At 45.5% G+C, this 21,872-nt stretch overlaps 1 protein-coding gene across 5 annotated transcripts in view; it reads right to left on the bottom strand.

Moving 5' to 3' along the window:
* Positions 1-4,988: 4,988 nt before the first annotated feature.
* The window catches only part of LOC142557132 (uncharacterized), a 37,595-nt gene continuing 20,711 nt past the window's right edge, over positions 4,989-21,872 (bottom strand). For 2 of the 5 annotated variants that reach the window (XM_075668773.1, XM_075668775.1), the window contains exons 5-9: positions 13,700-13,791; positions 12,422-12,696; positions 9,679-10,001; positions 8,669-8,748; positions 5,121-5,233 (exon numbers count right to left, since the gene is read on the bottom strand). In XM_075668773.1, the coding sequence (XP_075524888.1) occupies positions 5,203-5,233; positions 8,669-8,748; positions 9,679-10,001; positions 12,422-12,696; positions 13,700-13,791 (801 nt within the window). In that variant the 3' untranslated portion in view covers positions 5,121-5,202. Of the gene's footprint in view, positions 5,234-8,668; positions 8,749-9,678; positions 10,002-12,421; positions 12,697-13,699; positions 13,792-21,872 lie in introns of all 5 variants that reach the window. The other 3 variants (XM_075668774.1, XM_075668777.1, XM_075668776.1) reach the window with 3 other exon arrangements.

Here is a 21,872-nt window from a genome sequence, read left to right as displayed (position 1 = left end):
GCAGGTGAAAAAAAATGTTGGTATTTTTTTTCTGTGACATAACGGGCGCAAATGAACCACCAGAACGCTTCGTCTCATCGGACCTCGCTGCGTGTTTTCTCAACTTGTCTGATAGTGTGTTTTTTTGGCTTGTCTAGTTGTATGATCCGATGCTCGACTTTAGAAAAGTCAATGCACCTGTGGCGTTAAATGTTTATAACAACATTAAACCGACAAAGTTCCCAAATGGAAAATCTAAACCGCTGCTTTGGAAATGTCCTCATAATTCGACTTTGGAAGACACTGCAGTGCGTCAGACCTGTGCGAAAAAAAACGAGTGGTTTCTTTTACAAATGTATTTATTTAACTAATTGATTTTTTTTATTTTTTTATTTATTTATTTATTTATTTATTTATTTATTTAAAATGATGACTTCGCTCCGCTCTGATGGCAATGGATAAAGCGGCTCGTCACTAATTACTGCCATCTAACTTTGCAGGTTGGCGCAAACTTTATTTATATATTCACATAAATTGATGCTGCTCGCCACCGCCTCTCCCGCTGTAGGAATTCTTTCCTCTTTATGACCATTGCAGTGGAGGGTTTTGCGCGTATTCTGCTTTTCCGATCGACGTGTCCGAGTGTGAGACCTGCTTAGATTGTAATGAGCGAGTCCCAAAGTACGGGACATAGTATCTAACTTCCTCTGAATGCAATTACGGCTACCATTGAGGTGAGCAAGACTGCTTCTAAGGCAAAGCACGATACAGTGTATATTTTTAAAGACCAGCTGCCAAAAGTCATATTCAATATAGAGGTATATGTACCATAAATACGGGCTAGTTCTTTGACTTTTGGTGTACGTGTTGTCTCAAAAGTATATGCGGTCTGTATCCGACGTGCGTGTCGAACTCATGATGTGTGAAGGGACAGCCGCAGTCCATATCATATTTGGGGTCTTTGGTTGCTCTGGCGAATGCAGTTTAGAAAACTATAATATCTATTTTTGGTGCAGAGTTAGGCGTTCGTAAACTTCACACTTCTATTTTTTTTTGTGCTTAGCAAGATTTGTGAATTTTTTTTAAATCAACGCCATCAACGTAAATTTTGTTTAAGAGATGTTATGTTGGAGCTTTTTCCCTGAAATTCACTAAGTTTCATTAAAATCGGCGCAGGTGTTATTTTTTAAGAAAAAGCACTTCTGCGCATTTCATGTATTTGAATAAGCGGCGTTGGAGTTGGGGCCGAGGTAAAGCTTCCTTTTAATAGAAATTTCCAACTGAAATTCAGGCATTAGCATTTTCTGCAGCCGTACTATTCTCCAAATTGAACCGTGACCATCATTTTACGTGCCAATAAGAGGCAGCCTAAGATATAAAATAAACGCAAATGATTGAATATAGCACATTCCCTGCCGCTTGGCTGCATCAACTGATGATAGAAAATAACATTTCAGGATTGTCTTGTTGTATTTTCTCTATTCCGAAGTATAATGAGAAAGACAAACAATGTCGCAGGGGCATATACCGGCATGGTTTGTATAATAATTACGTCAAGTGTACTAAAGCTGACGCCGGTGTATTAAGAAAAAGGAACTCTTTCGCAGCGCACAAATATTGCGTACCGGTATAGGAACAATGCATCTTGACGCAGCACTACATGAAGCAGGCTGCGCCCTCTGGAAACTTGAAGCGAACACGAAGTAAAAATGCGAGGAGAATGCCGCGCTCTTCAGCGAGGAAAAAGAAGTACGATGACGACAACACGACAGCAAAAAGCACGACTTTAACGTGGCGAGTCCGAGCTGTTTTGGCAGTGCGACGTCGATCGCTGACGCAGACTTTACTGCTTGGGGAATCGGCTTGGTTACGACTGCCAGATTTTCCAGTACAACCTACCGGGTGTCAATTAGTTTTCTCATTAACTACAGCCGACGGCAACCTTCCTCCCCACGACGCAGCTTTCATATTATCCGCAAAATATTTGTGTATGTGTAATAATCCAGTATGCGTGAAGTTTATTCGCGTATTTGTATATATTTTGTCTTGGCGGTTAGCCATTCACGTCATTTTTCTTCTAGAAAGCTTCCTTAGGCTCCACATCTTTTATTTTTTCTTTCTCTAAGTCGAAGTCCGTGCACGTGGGCCCGTTGACCCGAAAGCTTCCTTTCATTTTTCCTAATAAAGCAGTGACGTCAAACCTATCACACGAAAGGAAGACACACAAACCCGCACTGCACACCATGTCCTGATTGTTTTGCAATAAAGCCCATCGACTACATCGTCGCCTTAGCTGCTAATGGCCAGCTAGCAAATCGAACATTTAACATTTATGTTAGTTATTTTTTACAGCGATGCTTTCAGCGTCTATTTGGTCGGGATTTTGCGTGTCCATGTGCGAAGCTTTTCTCACAGAAAAAAAAAAAATTGCAGCTGTAAGGCTGCAATTTGCGTTTCAGCCCGGCAGAATGATGTTTTCGCGTATACTCGAATTACATTCCGACGTTATCGTGCCTGCATGTTGTGTCTAAGTCGTACTTTAGAAATTTTATGACGCGTTTTGTTTTGAGAATGAATTAATTCAATAACGCACTTGAGCCAAGTGGAGGGTTCTCCAGAATGAAGAGCATGTATGCGGCTTTTCCGCAGACATGCGTGTCCGCGTGCACTGTATCAGTCCTTGATGCGCGGGCGCTCTGCTGGTTGCATCGACAGTGGTCATGCCGTTCCCTCTCGGTGGCTGATGGCCGCGTACGGCTTAATTTTTGACCAGCCTGATTCTGGTAGTCAGGCCATCGAAAGTATTCATTGAATGTACATGGAATGTAGGTACCCGTGATTGCCGTGTGTGCGTGCTCTCGCATGCATGATCATTGTTACATATACAAGTCTCATAGCATCACTACAAAATTATGTACAATGTCTCTCTCACATCATTGTACATGAGCATTGTGTACACTGTTTATATTGAACGTCATTTTATATAACGTGATTGGTTATGTGCAACTCGGCATTTCCGTGGGTCTATGTGGTTGCATGTTAGTGAGGCCTCGGACACTTTGAAAACGTGCCGGGTATACAATGCTTCGTACTTTGCATATATTATCGTCCTGGAGGAATTTTGCCGTAATTGCGACTCAGTGTTCGTATCGTCTCTTGTTGAAATAAACTTTTTCCAAACATAAGCATCTGTTGCACAGCGTGTGCCGCTACCATACTTGACGTTACGGCAAACACTGTTCAAAAAGTTTGTGACGTTTCACTTTGTGTACGCGGGTTACGCGCGAGCTTATGTACGCCGCTAACATGCACCGAGGTCACGGACGCGGCAGTAATGTCGACGGTGTGACGCCTGGTGGGCTGCCGGGAAAGCGCCTATATCGCTACACATGCAACTATGATAACGCCAAGAACATGCACAGCGACTACCGCGGCGTCGAAGCGCGTCGAAGTTTCATTTTGTGCTTGTAAATATATAAAGTTTTCGTGTTCATATTACTCTGTTGATCCTAAACTATCTCTACTTGGAAAGTTGTATAGTGATTGTTGAATTTAATGCGCGTATGTTTGCAATGTATGCTATGTATGTCTAATCCACGCTATTGATATGTGTGTATACTATCTGTATGTTATATGCTACCGCACTGTTGAGCAATGTATGGGTGACAGGGCCTTAGTCAGGCAGACAATGTACTGCCTTTAGCCTTGCCATCCAAGACCTTCACTGTGTCTAAATCAATGCTGAATAAAAAAAAAACGCGGTCGCGGACGCTACATTTCGTCGGCAGCTCCGCCGTAGATCCACTTTGACAGGGTGGAATGGAGGCGGATTTTTTAATGAAAGATAATGTCAGTAATTTTTTTCCTTTCTGGTTGCCACTTTATTATCGAAATTCGCGTTTTGCGCCATTCTCGCGCTTCATTGAAAGGTTGGGCAGGCTGTTTCACGAAACTCGAGCCAAACATTAAAAATATGCAAATGCCACATAGCTGGACCGAATCAAGGTGATGTTTGCCGTCGCTTGGAGATTCCGCCTAATAATCAGTCCTAATTATTCAACTTCTGCATTATTATATTTAGATTAAAAGTGTCAAACTTACATCGCAACATGCAAACCTCGCGTACAGCTTTGTGTTGCTCAATACGTGCTACATAAAAGTGTTCTTCCTAGCGTGAAAGAAGCCCGCAAATACGCGAAAATTACACACTTGACGTCTTTTCTAGTTATTGAACAGCATTACTCAGAGGCGAACTGTACTAGCGCGTGAAATGAAAATCCATAGTAGATTAATTAACGAGGATTTTCGGACTGTTCAAAGGATTATTGCAGGAGGCGAGTTCGCAAGGCGTATTCGCTTGCAATTTTTGTTTTAATTTTAGGGTTTTACGTGCCAAACCCACTTTCTGAGTATGAGGCCCGCCATAGTGGAGGACTGGGATTCCTTAACGTGCACCTAAATCTAAGAGCACGGGTGTTCTTGCATTTCACCCCCATCGAAATGCGGCCGCCGTGGCCGGGATTCAATCCCGCGACCTGCAATGATTTATCATTGTGACGCCAGTTTCAACACATTCATTCCCAAGGTGTGCGTCGAAATACATGGACGTTCCAGTTACTTTTGTGCTTCAGTGCATAAAGGGCATTTACCACAAGTATCACGGCGCATATTTTCGCCACTCGCATGTCTGCAAACTCGCCAGCCAGTCCGTAAATTGCAATATGTGCCACAAAACAATTAAGAACGCTAACTACTAAGTTTTTGCTGATTAGGCAATCACGTATTCAGATTTTTCATGGGAGTAATTTTCGCCGCATTGAGTAATCCAGCTCAAGCACTGTTACGCTATCTGCCAGAGACGATTTTTTTTAATGTCGTATGGTTTAAGAAAGCCTCGTATACCGTGATAGGTATACCATGATAGGATAGATACCGTGATAGAGAGACAGTTCATTACACATAATCTTAATAGACACAGATTGATAGGTCGATTGACGAGACCAAGTAGATTCATAGGTAAAACAATAATATTTAAGCACACAAATTACGAATATATCTTGCGAACAACATCAAGAACCGAGTCCACCAATTCGGCAACTTCAGTGTGGTGACCTTCTGCCCAGTTGTTGCCACCAGCCCTCTGGCCAAACAAAAAGGTTGTCTGGACGGTCTAGCTGCCCAAACGCTCCCGACAACAATGCGTCCATTGTGCGAGGTTCCAGGTCACCAAGAATGGCTCGGGGCACGTTTTCGCCTGCAGGAGGACCAGAAGAGTTATTCTAGTAAACGTTGACAAAGTTGACAATTGCAGGTCAGAGTCGCCGTGGTACGTTCCAGTCTTGTCTATGCCATGTTCACTCCAAATGACTTCCCCAAATTTCGCTCCAATTTTATTCCCACACTAGCTAGCTTTTATATCCAACAACAGACGGCACAATAAGGCTAATACTCGAGGAACCGTCAGCCGCAATCTGCAAGCCTGCACCAAACCTGCAGGTGTCATACGGGCCGATTAGATGTTAGAGCTGCAGATTGGCTGGCGGTCGCGTTTGCACGTATGCCCCAACACACGAATGTGGTGGTCTGTGCTGTAAATGAGCAAACAGTAAACAGAGCACAATTAAAACACAACACAACAGAAACATCAATGAGACGCAGCTGGCTGGTCGTGCTAGTTGGGCCTCCAGGTCGGCCGTCACTGCCGCCGTCCTTCAGCGTAGCTCCGGCGCTGCCGGCGTGGTCGTAATCGGGAGGCCTACATGTGACCGCAGCGCCTTCACGGAATGCTCGGCACCTGTAACCTCTGCCTGGTCTATCCCCCACACGGATTCGCCAAGAAGTGGGTACGGGTGTTAGCATTGACAAGCCGTAGCTTACAAAATCTTTGTATGAAATAGCATAGATATATGTACACAGCGCCATCTCCGGTCATGTGGACAATGGGACAATCTCAAGTTTCGTTCACGCATTACCTCCTCTTTAACTAAACATGAATGAAAATAGCCGAGTCGCTGCTGGTTTGATCGCTTCGAATATCATTGGAATTGACGGGTGGTCTGCGTCATCGTTGGTGCTACCGTTGTGTCGCACACAGTGATTAGCCCTGTCTCAAAAGTATGTGGCAACAATATGATTAAGCCGTGAATTGGTGGCGCCGCCGCGCATTGTTGCCCACTTTTGAAAATTATGAGCGAGCGAATGTACACGAACATGAAAGGTGTTTTCGGTAGGATTGAAACAAGACATATTAATTAGAGTGCACGTAGCGCACACCTTTGGTGAAGTTAGGTGTAGTTAGTGGGATTACTCGGGGGGAGGGGGGGGGAGAGGGGCTTCTGCGCATTCTGTATGAAAGACGGAACACGCTGTTATTGTCATAATGCATAGCATGTTGCGCTATGCTTAAAAAGTGATGTGAAGCCGTACTTTCATAGAAGTCAAATTTTCAGCGTGATGCCTGCCGCTGAAGTTGCTAGGCGTTTTTTGATAGCTCGCCGTTGCTCTAAAAAAAAAGGACTGCCATGAAAATTGGTTGTCAGTCCCTCTAACAACTACCGCTGTGCATTTTTATACTAATGTAGTTAAGAGGGAGGTTTAACTTGGGAACTGCTATATTGACATATGTGATTTGAATAAATCATTTTCTCGGCAACAACAGCACGAATTTTCATAAGATTTGCTACACGTAAAGAGTGAAAATTTAATAACTGTAGGAGGTGGGCGGGGGAGTTCAATGTTACTAATATTACCAAATAAAACCAAGGAACTCGGGTGTTTACTTTTTACAAGTATAACTGACAGGTAAGTAAGATATATCAAAATTCTGTAAACTGCACCAAATAATACACTTAAAAGAGACAAAGTTGACGTATCATTCAGTGCTATTAAATCAACTACAAGATTGCGAGTATAAGCTTTGCAAAACCCCTGTAAAGATTGTTGAAATTACACGTGAGCTTTTTATTCCTAAATCAGACTTATCTGCTTGAGATGGCAAATGCATTCTGTAGAACTGCGTGCGATACCTCTCTTTCTGGTGCAAAGTTAGACATTTCTAAACATTGGGCTTCTATTACATTGAAATATCAATTACGGCCATTTTTTTCAAAGGAAGCGAAGTCCTACATAGTAACTAAGCTTCTCTCAGTTGCTAGAATTGAACTTTCGCTCTGGAATGCGATAGATCTCATTAAAATGATTCCAATGGTTGCATAATGCGCACCTATGCGCTTTACATGCATGTGTGAATATTGACAGCACAGTTGGCCCCAAGCTAAAGCTCCTTTTGAATGCTCCGTTTTAGATAAAGCCTGCTGGCTACTTGGGAAGCCAGGCAAAAATAAGGGGACGACGGTCACCTCTCGGTGCGAACCAGCGTGGTGTAATGTCTCCCTCTTGTTTTAGTCTGCCTGCGCTGAAGTGCTTTTTTAGCACGTTCCGTACCTGCCCAGCACACAGCTGTACTTGAGCAATCCAACCACGATTCAAGTGCACCTGCCAAGATATAATACCTAGTAACAAACATTAGTCGAAATACCAATGCTTTAAACTTTTTTTTTACACATCACAGGATACTGCACAATACCAGTTCAAGATTGACTGTCGTGCATCAGGCTTGCTCCAGAAAAAACAACAACTACAAAATAGACTTCTCAATGCTTATCTCCGCCATGTATTGGGTTCTCTTCTTTCTCTTCTTTTAACAGAGGACGACGGAGTCACGTTGGGCTAGGTTGCGTTGTATTAACAAGGTTCTTTTACGCCAATTAGTATGTGACGGAGTTGTGATGTTGTGATTCGCTTATGCCTTAGTATGATTGCATGACGTTAAATACAAAATTTATACCTTATGTGTGAAAGCCACGACCTGGTTATGAGGCACGCCGTAGTAAGGAAGTACGGAATAATTCTGACCTCCTTGTCTTACTTGTACGCAAACTTACGTGCACAAGCGTTTTTGCATTTCGCTGCCATTTAAATTCGGCCGATCATACTCGCAACCTTTATTTAGGCTGCGCCACGTTATAGCCACTTGACTTTACTGCGAAGCCATGCCACAATTAAAGTTAAGTAGATTTGTTTAGGGGTTTCTTTTAAATAAACGCTTCATGTGTAACAGCCGATAAAGTTGACACAGCTTAAATGGTGAACATTAGGATATCCCGCTTTGAATAAGCATCCGTTGAAAAAAAAACTTGCAAACAATTTCATTCTTTTAGCCTTCTAATGGGTCGATCCTTCAAATGATGCGAGCTCACATTCAGCAACAGAACGCGAGGGCCTCAAAGCCGTCATGGCGAGACCTGTATTACGTGAGGCCATAGTTAGTTAGGCTAGCCCTTTCAGACATATCATTCTGCGTGCTGAAAATTCAGTTACATTTACTTTTCTCTCAGAAAGCTAGCCGAACAAACTGGTCTGATCTGGTATTTCGATATCAACTTCCAGGTTGACTCCGAGGCATGGGCTTTCTACTCATGGACACGAGGTCGCAGGCTTCCTGTGGCGACAAAATGCAAAACACCTCGTCAACTTTGCTTTAGGTGCACGTTGGGGAAACCCAGGGGGTTTTTACTACGTTTTTGATAACCTACCGCGCAGTTTCCATGCGTTTTTTTCTGTGACCTTTAAATAAAGCAAGAGCATGTTCTCGAAATATGGTGCTTCTCATCTAGCTGTTGTATATTACCTGTTAGTGCCCGTGTCTTCGCACTCGGTCTTTCCTGCGCTGGAAGCTACCGCGGATCTGGCAGTCGCCACCGTCGCGTCCTGCAAACATTTAGGTCCGAACAAAGTCAGCCAACTTCCCATCGGTCACGCACCTACATGCGATTATGCAATCGAGAGCCTTCGAACATTATATTGCGGTTTGCCTATAAATGTTCACTAAACAGAAACACTTTTTCGGCATGCTGATATTCGGTATGCTGGCTACAACCAGTGGTACAACCCACGGATGCCTGTTCGACCAATGTATTGCTCTGAGCCCTCGCATGACGTTGCTGGAATAAATTAAAACCTTACGGTAATGCCATGGTCTCTAACTTTTGGTGCGCACTGTGCACCTAAACACAGCAGCTGGGAGACCGATCAGTGCTCGGCTTGCCCACGTGGTATTACCGACCATGACTGTCACATTCCGATAGTTGGCGGCGTGCAAAAACGTTGGAGCGCGTTGAATAACTCCAAGAGGTCAAAATCAATGTGGAGGTGGTCACTATACGGACTGGCTGAGCGCAGCTGCTCTTCTAGTACGCTGGCCCCACTAAAGTGGTTGATCCATCGGTGAGCTAATAATTGATTATTCAATCAATGATTCAATCGATCAGTCCATCACTCTATCGATCTATAAATAAACAAATGAATAAAGTGCTCGAATGGGTTAATGTCTCGACTTTAATCTGCAGCAATTTACGCTATACTCTTTCTTTTAAACCGTTTCAGCAAGGGGGCCTTTAGAAAGGAAGTACAGAACAGGTATTTGGGACAATCAGGCTTGTGTTAACAAGAAATAGTCACAAAAATCACATGAAGCACTGGAAAATGGCATTAACAAGTTTGAAAGAAAGCAAAACACATACAATCGAGCACATAACTATACCGAGCCAGGAATCGCCACAATAAGGAGATCTAATATGCGATACGAATGTAATGTCGAGTAATCTCTGAAACTTGGGCGCACAAATTTGCAATCAGTACCGGTGCCTGCGAAGTCGACGAGTCCGCAGATGCAGCAGCGCCCTCCGATATCCGCGCGCGTGCGGAAGTCGTCCCGACTGTGCGCTGCCTCTGCGTCATCAGGCCGCCGACGTCGAGTAGCAGCGGTTCGCGGGGCACCTCGCAGCCCGTGGACTCCGACGTCTGCCACGTGATGCCGGTCGTCGCGAGCCACGACGACAACGACGACGACTGCGACGACGACAGCGACGACGACAACGACGACGATAACGACGACAACGACGATGACAACGACGACGACGACGACCACTGCGATGGGTCTGCCTTCCAGCCCTGGCCGGTACCTACGCAGGAGGAAACAATTATGATGGTGGATCTGCGTAGCGGGGACCGGAACGTGTGCAGTAAAAAAGGGAAGAAATCTGGGATTTTACGCGCCAAAACCACTGTCTCATGATGAGGAACGCCGCGGTATGGGACTCCGGAGTAACTCTGAACACCTTCGGTTCGCTTGCGTGTGTCCAATGCACGGTGTACAAAGGCGCTTTTTTTTTTGCATTTCGTCTCTACTGACATCGGCCGCCGCGGCGGAAATTCAGTCCCGCCACCTCTTGCTTAGCAGCGTAACGCCATTGCCCCTTAGCCACAACGGCGGATGTGAATGCTTGCGGGATTATTTGCATTAATTCTACCGTATTTACTCGTGTAAGACCCACTCTTGTGTAAAACCTGAAACCTCAACTTTTGAGGTCGAAAACTTGACCAATAAAAAAAAACTTAGGTTACCTCTCACAATGCATGAATTAGCACAGCGCCCGTCTTTGGCAGTATCCCGATAGGGTAAGCAGTCAGTTCGCGAGCATGAGCGTTTGAGAATGAAGCGGAACTGTAGCACTGCTACTGAATCTTAGATAATTGAGCGTGCATCATGTAGTATTATCACTCGCATTTGCGATATGCTTATGTAATTAGAGACAGCGTCAGTAGTGTGAGCGCGTAGTCCCGTGCCTCTATGGTCTACTGCATCCTGCCGAGCTTCCTACAAAAGCGGGAGCCGTGTTAGACGCGGTCAATATTAACTAAAGTTCGTCTAGTCAGTGCTTTTTCCCCAACTGAACATAGTGCGAATGGGAGTGCAATAGATAAATATGCACACAAGACAAACGCTGAATACCAGCTATAGTCTCTTGCACACGAAGTGGTCCATTGAGCGTGAGCCATGGTACAACGTGGCGTTCCATACGACACGCATTCGGGACGTTTACATTTAACGCCGACTCTTCGAACCTTCTACAGAACTTGTCGGATGTGGCATGCTTGTATGTACGACAAGCCATGCGCCGAATCCTAAGTGGAATGCTACACTACGCGTTTTCTGCTTTATACGCCTCTTCGCATGGGTTATGATTCGTTCAAGTGTCTTTATATGGAAAGACTCAATTTAACAACCGGTTTTGACGCAGGAGGTCCAGCTACGGTTCGTTTTATGATTAAGCACCATACGTCAACACATGCCCATCGTGCCAGTCAGCGGGCCAATTGCTTAGGCAGCGTACTTTGAGTGTACGCTTGCTCACACTGTCGGCGACGCATGTCTATTAACAGCGACATCAGAGGAAAAGGTAATAATTTCTCAGTTTCAGTATACACAGCCTCGTATTCGCATATCAAGCTTTAACTATACGTGTACGTGCGGACGACGTATTATCATTATCATACAGTCGCACTCGCTATGGTCACAAGCTGCTCGGAAAATGTATGCTATCTCGCGGCCCCTAAGGTATGGACTACGAGTGATTGCGTACCAAGTTCGAATCGTGTAGCACTGATACATTTAGGCTACGAAGGGAAGAATGGGACGAAGCGGTTGAGGCGCGAAATGAAACCATAGAAAGCTGCGTCAAACACGACACACTATGCTAGAGCATTGTCACGTGATCGCAGCAGCGGGAAATCAAGGAAAAGCACTTGACAGCACAGACAACGCTACACCAGACGCTGACCACAGTATATCTGATGGTGCATCTAAAGGCGCACGAAAAGAGAACACATGAATGCGTGTCCCTGCGCGTCGCAATGTGGGGCTCTGTGCTACCTATCGAGTCCAGTCTGACATACGTCCATACGTTACAGCACCCAAAGCCCTCATAGCATTCATCAATCCAGGTAACCAATAAATGTCGCAGCCGTGTGTCTTAAAGAGCTGTACCGGAAAGCTATTGCTTGACGTGGGACAATAATCCATTGATTATTAGTTCTTAATGTGATTAGCATTCGTGTGGTACTTAATTAAACTTCAATTCTCTGGTTTTATGCGCCAAAACTACCGTGCACATGACTATGAGGCACGCCAGAGTCTCGACTCCGGAATAATTTCGACTACCTGGGGCTCTTTAGCGTGCACCCATTGCACGATTACATGAGTGCTTTTGCACTTTGCCCCCATCGAAATGCGGCCACCGAAGCCGGGATAACCAGTAGGGGGGTCACTTCCGTATCCTAGTACCCAAACACCTTCTGCAATACAAGCGTGCACACTACAAATAAGGAGCGAGTACAAAGGCGAAATTAGACAGTGAGACACCCGCTAGCTGTAACATGAATTATGGCCGTAAGGTTTACAGCGTGTGAATAAATTTCTTGAGTGTTTGTTTGTCACTTTTGTACCATAGTGACCATACATCCTCTGCAGCACGCAGAAGTTTCACATACCCCAATGTGGTTGTGCTCTGAGGTCGGCTATCCAATCTTTTCTGTCACTCACCTCCGCAGCGCTTGTAATGACCCGCTTCTCCTGGCGCCGTGACCGTTACATTGCCCCCGGGTCCTATGACAGCAGCAGGTGTCGGGCTGGTCGGGGAAGACGTGGTGCTCGGCCTCACGTTGCTTTTGCGTCCTATGACACTGACGCCCTTAAGCATTCCGGCCTTGACTGTTGCCGTGTCGTTTCTGACACTGCCACGAACACCTCTGGATACGGCAGCTACCGGAACCACGACCTTGGCTAGAGCCAAAGCTGCGACCACCAGGCGGCACATCCTGGCATAGCGGAAGTGCACGAATTGACAGACGAGTTAAAATATTGTTCCATTATATAAACTTGCTATATAATAAGCGAATTCTGCAGAAGCTTGCTAGGAGGAGGAAGAATCTTGAAAGGCAATGTATTGTTATTCTCCCGACAGTAGTGGAAGAAAGGTTTTGAGAAAAGAACAAGCACGTACCAGTTTGCATTGCAGACCTGACTATACTTCCGAATGGATGACAATATTTTAGCTTTCATACAGCGTTGGCTATGAAAAGATACTGGAGGGCTTACAGGCTGGGCCAGTATGAAAGAAAACGCACTATTTGTCTGTAAGACTATCTAATTCTCCAAATGTAGCTCGTCCGTTATGTCATGCTTAACATGTTTATTCTCTATGGATCTCGGAAGCCAAGGAACATTGCAAACGTGTCGTTGCTTACTAACTACAGGTTTCACAAACACAGTACTAATATGACAACACTTCACCGCTGATGTTCCAACTTGTTGTGAACTTATTGAATTACGACAGGTCATACGAGCAACCTCCTCCAATGAGCTTTCAAAGCTTTCGAAGAGAACAAGACAGTTGGGACACATGTTTGCTATACTAAATGTGTTCACATGGTACAGGGATTAAACATTTTACGTACAATTAAAGGGTACACCAACATCCGCGTCCAATAACTTTTTCTGAAATTCCAATAGATTTTTAATACGTTTTTCAGAAATACAAGCAGCCATACTTCCGCCACGTCGTTCGAAGGATCTCGTCATTCAGGTGCACGTGTTGTGCGGCGATGATCGTTGCGTCAGGTGTATTGAATCCGTCGGACGGCGCATAGGAAAGAAGGCTGATTGAACTGTCCGAATATTTTTGGAAGAGTGGTTGCTTGATTGCCAGATGCGTTGGTTTGGCCAAGTTGTTGGCATGCAGGCTTCGACACAAGTGTTTCGCGCTTAACACCGACCAGCCACACGAGGCCGCAACACGGCTCTATACTCCAGTGTTCTTACCATTTGCTGTTCACTGAATCCGCCTCGTGCCGTGGAATGGCAGGCTCTTGCGGCCACTCGGGTCGTGGCTCCTGGCAGGTCCACATATAAACCTGCGCGTCAACACGAGATACTCTCATTGGCTTTCTGTATCGCTTTAAGGAATAAAAGCGACGTAGCGATAATTTTAGCCACCATGCTCCGTCAACAAGCTTATCTCGACTATACTTATTACGCCATTTTGCGCGTAATTCTGGTCAACAGTTCGAAACTCTACGTAACAGGTTGTTTCCACATCTCGTCTACAAGCGACGGTTTTCTCGAGTAATATCATTTATCTAGAAGGTTACGGCTTTCACGTACTGCAGTCTCGGAAAGCCACGCAATGGCTGGCATATTTAGGACACCGCTTAACGATTATCGCCATCAGTGCCTCTCGGGTCAACCGTCCCCCGCTAATGTATCCCCGACAGTGCCGGACTGCCCGACGTGGCGCTTACGGCCAATGGGCGCTGCGGGTGCAGCGTTTAGGGCAGTTCAAGAGGGCAAGTCGAAGAAGCATACTCCCCGTATTCAGAAATGACGCCTGGTGTGAACGTGCCCAGAACGCTCATTGTGTTTCCATCGACGCGTTAACAACAGACGTCATTTAAATCAAGTCAAGCATGGGCTTCAAGTTAAGATGCATTTCTGAATACGGGGGTTAGGCTTGCAAGCGTTTGCTTGAACGCAGCGTGCCCGGTTTCTTTTCCAGTCAGGAACGCAATGCGTGTCTCAGTGTGATATAGCGTTCCTGAAAGGCAAGTAGCAAACAGGCCGCTTTAAACGGAAGAAGCACACACAAGGTTGACTGCTGCGCTACAAAATTACAACTTGGAAGATGTAAAAGTCTTCAAGAGTTCACGGAGAATGTTATTCTTGAGGGCGCATCCTTAAACGTCGTGCGCTGGGTACTTCCAACTCAGTAAAGGTACCATTATGTATTGCGTTCTCCGGCCCGAAGAGTACCTGTGACAGAGCATTACATAAAGAAAGAAAACACTGGTAAAAGTGGTCACATTTGTCTTGGGGTCAACATTACGCCTTTACTATAGCAGTTGCGTGCGGCTGCTTGGCGGGAAACATTTGATTGAAACAAGATCCGGATTTCCACTAGTACAAATCTTCGCCGGTTTGCCAGCAAAGAACTGTGGACACGATCGACGTCTTTTGCACGATGTGGACAATCGTGCGCACAGATTTGGCTGCCGTCATCATGGAGAATATACATACGAGTGAGAGTGAGAACAGGACGCTCGTTGAAAGTTGTGGGGCGCGCACGTACTGCTACAGTTCTCGCTGAGATTGCTGTGGCGCTTTAAATGCAAATAGCGTGTTCACCGCGTAACATGGCCTGTGAACGCAACCTTGTTTCACCGAAAAGGGATAAATAGAATATCTTGGCATTCTTTCGTGCGCCCACAGCGAAGTTTCGTTGAAAGCAGCGACGGAGAGATGTATTAGTAAGATCTTGATGATGGCTAGTTGGTTCATACTTAGAACTGAGGTGAAACAGCACGAAAAAAGACGAGGACACAAGGAAACGAATACCACAGACAAGCGCTGACTGCCAACTGGAAACTTCCAGCTGGCAGTCAGCGCTTGTCTGTGGTATTTGTTTCCTTGTGTCCTCGTCTTTTTTCGCGCTGTTTCACCTCAGTTCTGAGAGATGTAATGGCAGCGGTTTGATAATTTTGTAGAGTCCTGCGAAATGACTAATTTTATGAGAGCAAAGCACGAGAAAAATAGGGACGCAAACCAAGAAGCGCAGCGTTCTTTGATATAATCTATATATTTCGGATTTTGACATTCCACTACCGCCATCTTATGATGAGGCACAACATAGCGAGAGACTCCGCAGTAATTTTTACCATCTGTGCTTCTTTACCGAGCACACGAATTTAAGTACACGGGTGTCATTGCCTTTCGCTCCCCATCGAAATGCAGCCTCCGTGGTGGGGGTTCGAATCCGCAACCTCGAGAGCTCAGTAGCGCAGCGACAGCCCTACTGCAGCAATCCCGCGCCGCCACCTAGCTCGACCGATGCGGCTTTGCCAACGGCAGAGGATTCGGCAACACGATTGGGTCAGCTAGTCGTAGCCATTGTTTATCGGCTTATCGGCTTATCGTCGTTGGATCAACAAAATGTGACGTGTCGCATATCTGGCTTTAGGTTAGTGAAGCTGCTCGAAAGAACGATGCAGCATCTCATGAGCACACTTGAGGGTGTAAAATTAGTTACAATCCATGTGTAGGTTGCACACATTGCTTTAATCATGCTGTGTGCGCGCTTAGCCATTACGCGTGTGAAATACGGCTGAATTGTCTTCAGAGGCCATGTAGGGGGCGTACGTCCCAAGCGAAGTCTGCGTATTTAATGCAGCGGCTGTAAACAGCGCACTGATTTCCTCAGCTGTAGCCTGAGGCCGCAAACCGAGCACATTGCTTGCATGGGGACACGTAGCCGTAAGTCCGTATGTCGAATTTCCGCTAAAGTAAGCTGCAGAGACGGCGCTGGTTAGCTTAAGGCTCACTGTAATCGGCACTTTAAATCACCTTTGAGGACGGATGCTTTGCGTAGATGTACGTAAGGAGTGAAAATCGTGCAGCCGAAGAATCGCGTGAACGTCTGACGCACAGCCACAGAAGAGCAGACGTAGCGTTCAAGTTCAATACGTGTTCCATTCATGCCATTCACTTACGATAATAGGATTGGACAAGCTATAGACCATCTATAATCCATTCTATAAAAATTGTCAAATAATCAATAAGGAACGTAAAATTGTGTATAAGCATATATAGACTCTATAGATATGCGTATGACCGTTCAATAGACGATAGACGACAAGATTGCACGGCGATGAGTCATTAGGCTGCCTATAGATCAGTCTATAAAGATTGCAGGTACTGTATAGACAATACTCGCTGAAAAGTGTAAGGACGCAAATATTTTGATAGGCTTGCATATACATAGTGCATAAAATTTGTCTATATAATTTGTTTAAGCACAGTCTATCGACCGTATAGGCAAATGACAACGGACGTCCAATTAACTGTCTGAATATCAAAATTTTGTATAGGTTAGTTACCCCTTATGCCAGGCGTGCGCTCGCAGGAGAGCTGCGACGGCAGCCCCGCGTTCATAAAGCGTCAGCTTGTTAACCTGAATGTCTTAACAGCCAATGTACTGCGGTCAGTAAATTTGAATTTTTCACTTCAGGTTAACGAACCTCATCGAACTCGCTTCAGTGCCTGCCGCGCATAAAGATTCCTGCGTTACCATGCAATTTTACATAGACTTCTGCAATAAAGCTCCCTCTCAACACTTTCAACTTCAGTGCGCCGTACGTGGCCACAATATTGACCTTGAAAGAAAGCAATCAGGCGCATATTTTTCAGCGTTTTTCATTTTTAACACACTTGGAGGATAAAAACAACTTGAACAACGTGCCTAATAAAGCAGTGTGTCAAAGTAAACATTGGTCGGACAGGACATCTCTATGGGAGGCAGGGTTTCGTCAAGGGCACTTAACTTTATCAGCAAAGGACTGCTCAAGACAGCAGCAGTTTCCTTGGCAGCGCCATTCACTCTACCTCACAGAGTTTCCTAAAAATATTAGTGGAAATTTTGGCACAAGTGTGTGGAAGCTGCAATTGTGGCGCTCAGCCAGTAAGGTAACGCGGGATTTCCCTAAACCTCGTCCTTTTTGCTTCAAACAGCTCTGTGACTTTGAAAATTGATCATTTTCTACCAAACATTGTGCTCTAAATCGAACAATTCATTAATCATTAAATATGCACGCAGAAACAAAGCCTCGCAACGTTGGAAAACATGGTCATTGTAAGTTTAGAAAGATAAGAGGGTAATAGTAAGAGCACAGAAACGTTTGAAATGCAAGCATGGAGATTAGGCATATCCACGTGTGCCATGGTAACGGAACGATTGGAGCGCTTGCGTTTACTTTGTGTGTACGCTCCCACACTCACAACGGGAAATTACTAAAACTGGCGCGTAGTGTAGCGTGGGCCAAGTATAAGAGACATTTCCTAGAAGCCTCTACTTAGCAATATCTAGTCCCTGACTATGAGGTCTGTACGATTGTAGACGCAATGCCGCAAACAGTTAATTAAGGCAGCACGTACAGTAAAATACGTGGTGTACCGTACGTACAAGAAGTCCAGCGCGTACCGGCGATGGCACTCTGAAGTCTGTCGGCACCGCGCTGTAAGCCATGCTGGCGTTCGGCGTTCCGGGCGACCGGGGTGATTCCCGCTCCTGCAGTGTGATGAAGTACGGACTCAGCGGTCGCTGCGCGGGAGCTCGAGCTATCAGCGGGCGACACACGGAGTCCGTCGAATTCCCGCTGTACGAATCCAAGTAGTGCGTCCTGTCGAACGTGCCCGGGTGCAGGCCCGAGAACAGGCCCACCATGATGACTGACATGCCGACACCGCGTCCGCTAAGGACCAGGAGAACCGGGCTCTGTAACTTGCAAGGGCTTAGCTTGGCTGACTCGAAACGCGGTGCCGGCTCAATGGTACGAGGTGAACGAATCGGTTCCTGGGACAAATTTTCAGGCTTCATGTCCGAAGGTCTCGAACGCTGGCTGCGCTAGCTCGTGCGACACGTGCAACGCGAGAGGTGCGCGTTCCGCACGTTCCTGAATGCACATGGCAGGGCCGACGGCCGATAGCAGTCTCTTCTGTTTAACCGTCATATATTATTTCTTTTTTTTTGTTCCCTAGTGAAATGGCGCAACCCACTCTGGGGGATCGGCCATGAATCGGGCAGTGAAGGAATTGCTAGCATTAGAACTGTTAGCAGGAACTGTTAGCACGTAAAGTGTCTACTGTTGCAGGTATGCATAATCAATTGCTGTTTTTCGCATGTTGTGAAGACGACGATGAAGTACGTAACCGTCCCAGCATGCGGGTATTTTGATGGGTGCAGTTTTCAAGCACCCTAATGTGGCCAATCCCCGCTGTCGGTACGAGCCATATTTTGCGGCAACAATAACAACAAAAACATCAGCAAGGCTCACTAGCGCCGAGCTGAATACACTGTGGCTTCAGTGTGGTGTATAAATCAATGCTTTTATTCGTTCCAGTCAGCGGGAGATTAAGCACCAGGCAAAAAAGAACTACAACAAAGCAGCTTGTCATATGAGGCCCCGATAAAAAGTTCCACTATCGTACAGTGACAGCATACAGGTGTATGGGAGCATGCGGTTTCAAAATAATAAGGATTTTGCCATCAAGAGCACAGGATACAATGAGAAACATCGGGGCACAAGACATGTGAAAGCGTACCCAAGCGAAAATATAAATTGTGGCGAAATGCTGCATTGCAAAACAGCATTACTGGATACATTTTATTACTGAAGCCGAAGAAAGCAGGGCTAAGAACAGTGATGTCTCTTGTACTGTTCTTGACGCTGTTTCCTTCCGAAGTCGGTAATATACCAATCAGCCCAATTCAGTGCAGTAACAAATTACATTATACCGATGCAAGTATTGCGTAGTTCGTATAAGATGAAGAAACCGTTGCTTAAGACGGAAAAGAACCTGGTGCCTCGGACGCAGTAGCCCTCAATACAACGGATTTGCATAGAACTTGTGGGGCAGGATGTGTCTGAAGAAAACGATAATTGTGAAGTCGAAATAACCTCGTTAAGAAAATTATCATACCAGCAATCTTCAGAACCGGTTTCACAGCATTGAATAAGCAATGCACTGCAAGGAGGTCTTATAACAAACGCTCTGAAACCTTCGCGCTCGTCCCTGACGCCCATGGCCAGAGAGGCGTGGCTACCGCGTGGATGCTATGGCTGAGATCGCGAGCAGCTGTTATTCCGTTATTGATGTTCCCAAAAGCCATTAGACCCGCAAAGCTAAAACGCCATCCCACATCAAGGAAAATTAGAACAAATCGTGTTTATTTCTGGGTGTCGGGAGCTTGTTTCCCAGAAAAAAAGAGTTAATTGAGCAAAATTAACTAGTGTAGTGTTTAGTCAATTAATCTGCTAAAGTCGGACCTTCCGAACACTTGTTCCAGCCTATCAGATACGCTACTATGACCTTTGCGTTAAGTTTTCTGCGCTTATCTCAACATTACGGGATATAAAACTCAATGCAGCAAAATTCAAACGTTGTGCTCTGAGGGGTGAAAGCCAAACGGTGAATTGTAGTCAAATATTATGCCCATCCAGCGCACATACTGGGACCTATGTGGACCGAAGCTGTCCTTTACACGCGGTAATTAAATACTACATACCGATCATGCAACGCCCGCAATTATCTTTATTTTCTTGTTTTGCAACGTGTCATTTAGCGCACCTGTTTATTTGCTACACAGGTCACAATGCTAAAGCCAGGCAATGATTACGGTTATTTACTACAAAGTTCACAAGCTATGTCAAAAAGCAAACGCCAGTTCAGGTGGACGCCAACAGCGAGACTCCTGCAGTGTTTTATCACAGATGAAGTAAGAAAAGCGGCCCAGTCCGCAAGCTAGGAGGAAAGTGTGGTTTAAATCTCGCGGTATTTTTCACTGTAGCGGCGATGTTGTCGGGGCACAACGGCGACCTTGTTACGGTGGTGTGTGCTCATGCGTGTGCTGGCCCGTAGGCCTCGTACCGTGGCAAAGGTGTCATGTGTGCTGGTTTCCGTTAGTCTCCGTGTTTTGCTCCGATGTGTTATCTAAACTGTGCCCTCCCGGCTGTTGTATCCAGGTGGGACTGGAAGACGTAAAGAAGCGCGAAACGAGCACAAGTGCAATGCCATATACAGAATGTACCACGCCGCGCACGAAGGACTAATTATTAATTACGTGTATATTTGCCGGCTTCGGTGGATTCATGCTAACGCGTCAACAAAGGCGGTAACATCTGTGCTTAAGAAACCGTACGATAAACGCCTCGCAAGTCAGTGACAGCTGTGAAGTGTTCCTGTTTTTAACAGCGCACGATGCATTTGTGGCACGTCACACAGCCATGTGGAAGGATTGGAAAGAAGCGGCAGCTGTGAGTGATTGACGGACGAACCCTCCCTAGCGCCGATATTTAATCTGTGTGCCCGAGGAGCTCAGGGAAGTGAAGGTTGGAGGATGTGGTTCAAGACCTTACGATATCCGGGTATCTGATTCCACCTATTTTCTTTAGTTTCATTGTCTCGCATTTTGCGGAGCATTGAGTGGTCGCCCTTCCTACCACCTGAAAGTGCTGCTATGGCAGGAATATCTTTAAAGATTTGAGGTTCCAGTTGTGCGGTGCTCAAAACGATCTCCCTGCGGTCGTGACATATTACTGTGTTTGCTAACTTCCTGGAAAACTTCTGACCAAAATTAGGGGAAAAATAAAGACATCATATAGCAGTAACCAAGCTCGGCGCACCGCTCAGTTTCCACGTTGGGCTTTGAATTTTGCAATGTTTTCAGCGTCAGTATTGTGGCCCACAGCGATTACCACGGCTGCATGGACTGCTTCACAAAAAGCAGCACTTCTATACAAAAAGCGCTCCAACATGTCCGGCTAAGACATTGAACTATCACTCCGTAACAGTTCACTCGTTCTCATCATTGATATGACCACTAAAAATGCATTCCTTCCTATGTATGAGAATACGTAATGCATGTAATGACCCTTCAAAGTTAGAAAGCACTGCGAAATTCGGATAATAATTTCCACAGGTCGTAAGAAAGGTTTTCAAATTGAATTTCTTTATTATGGCCGTTACGTCATCGTAGATAACATCCATATCTGGATGCGATGAAACAGACCGTCTGTACTCTTTCAGAGGTTGAGAAAGCTTGCGTAATTGTTGTATAGGGTAAGATTTTACATACAGTGAGATTTTCTCTAGCAAAATTGGCAAATATTGGTCTGAGTATTGGGCCTACTGTCCCGTGGTACCGCGTTTTATCCCAGAAGAAGCTTCATAATATAAAAATACTCAGAAAGAAACTTTACATTTCCTTTGAGTGAGCATCGAAGCTCGATACAGGAAGTCGCTGGAGTCGTTAGTGCCTAATATATTGCCCCGAGAAATCCGGTGCCGCCAATTATCACTTGTTAATGCACTGATATACTCAGCGTGTAGAACACCGTCATTTCAGCCACTGCAACTGAATACTTGGCCGCAAAACTAAAGAACGCAG

Source organism: Dermacentor variabilis, chromosome 9 (assembly GCF_050947875.1).
Source record: "Dermacentor variabilis isolate Ectoservices chromosome 9, ASM5094787v1, whole genome shotgun sequence".
In the NCBI taxonomy this organism is placed as follows: domain Eukaryota; kingdom Metazoa; phylum Arthropoda; class Arachnida; order Ixodida; family Ixodidae; genus Dermacentor; species Dermacentor variabilis.
Note: the sequence above shows the minus strand (reverse complement) of the source record. Positions and strands in the feature narration are given on the sequence as shown.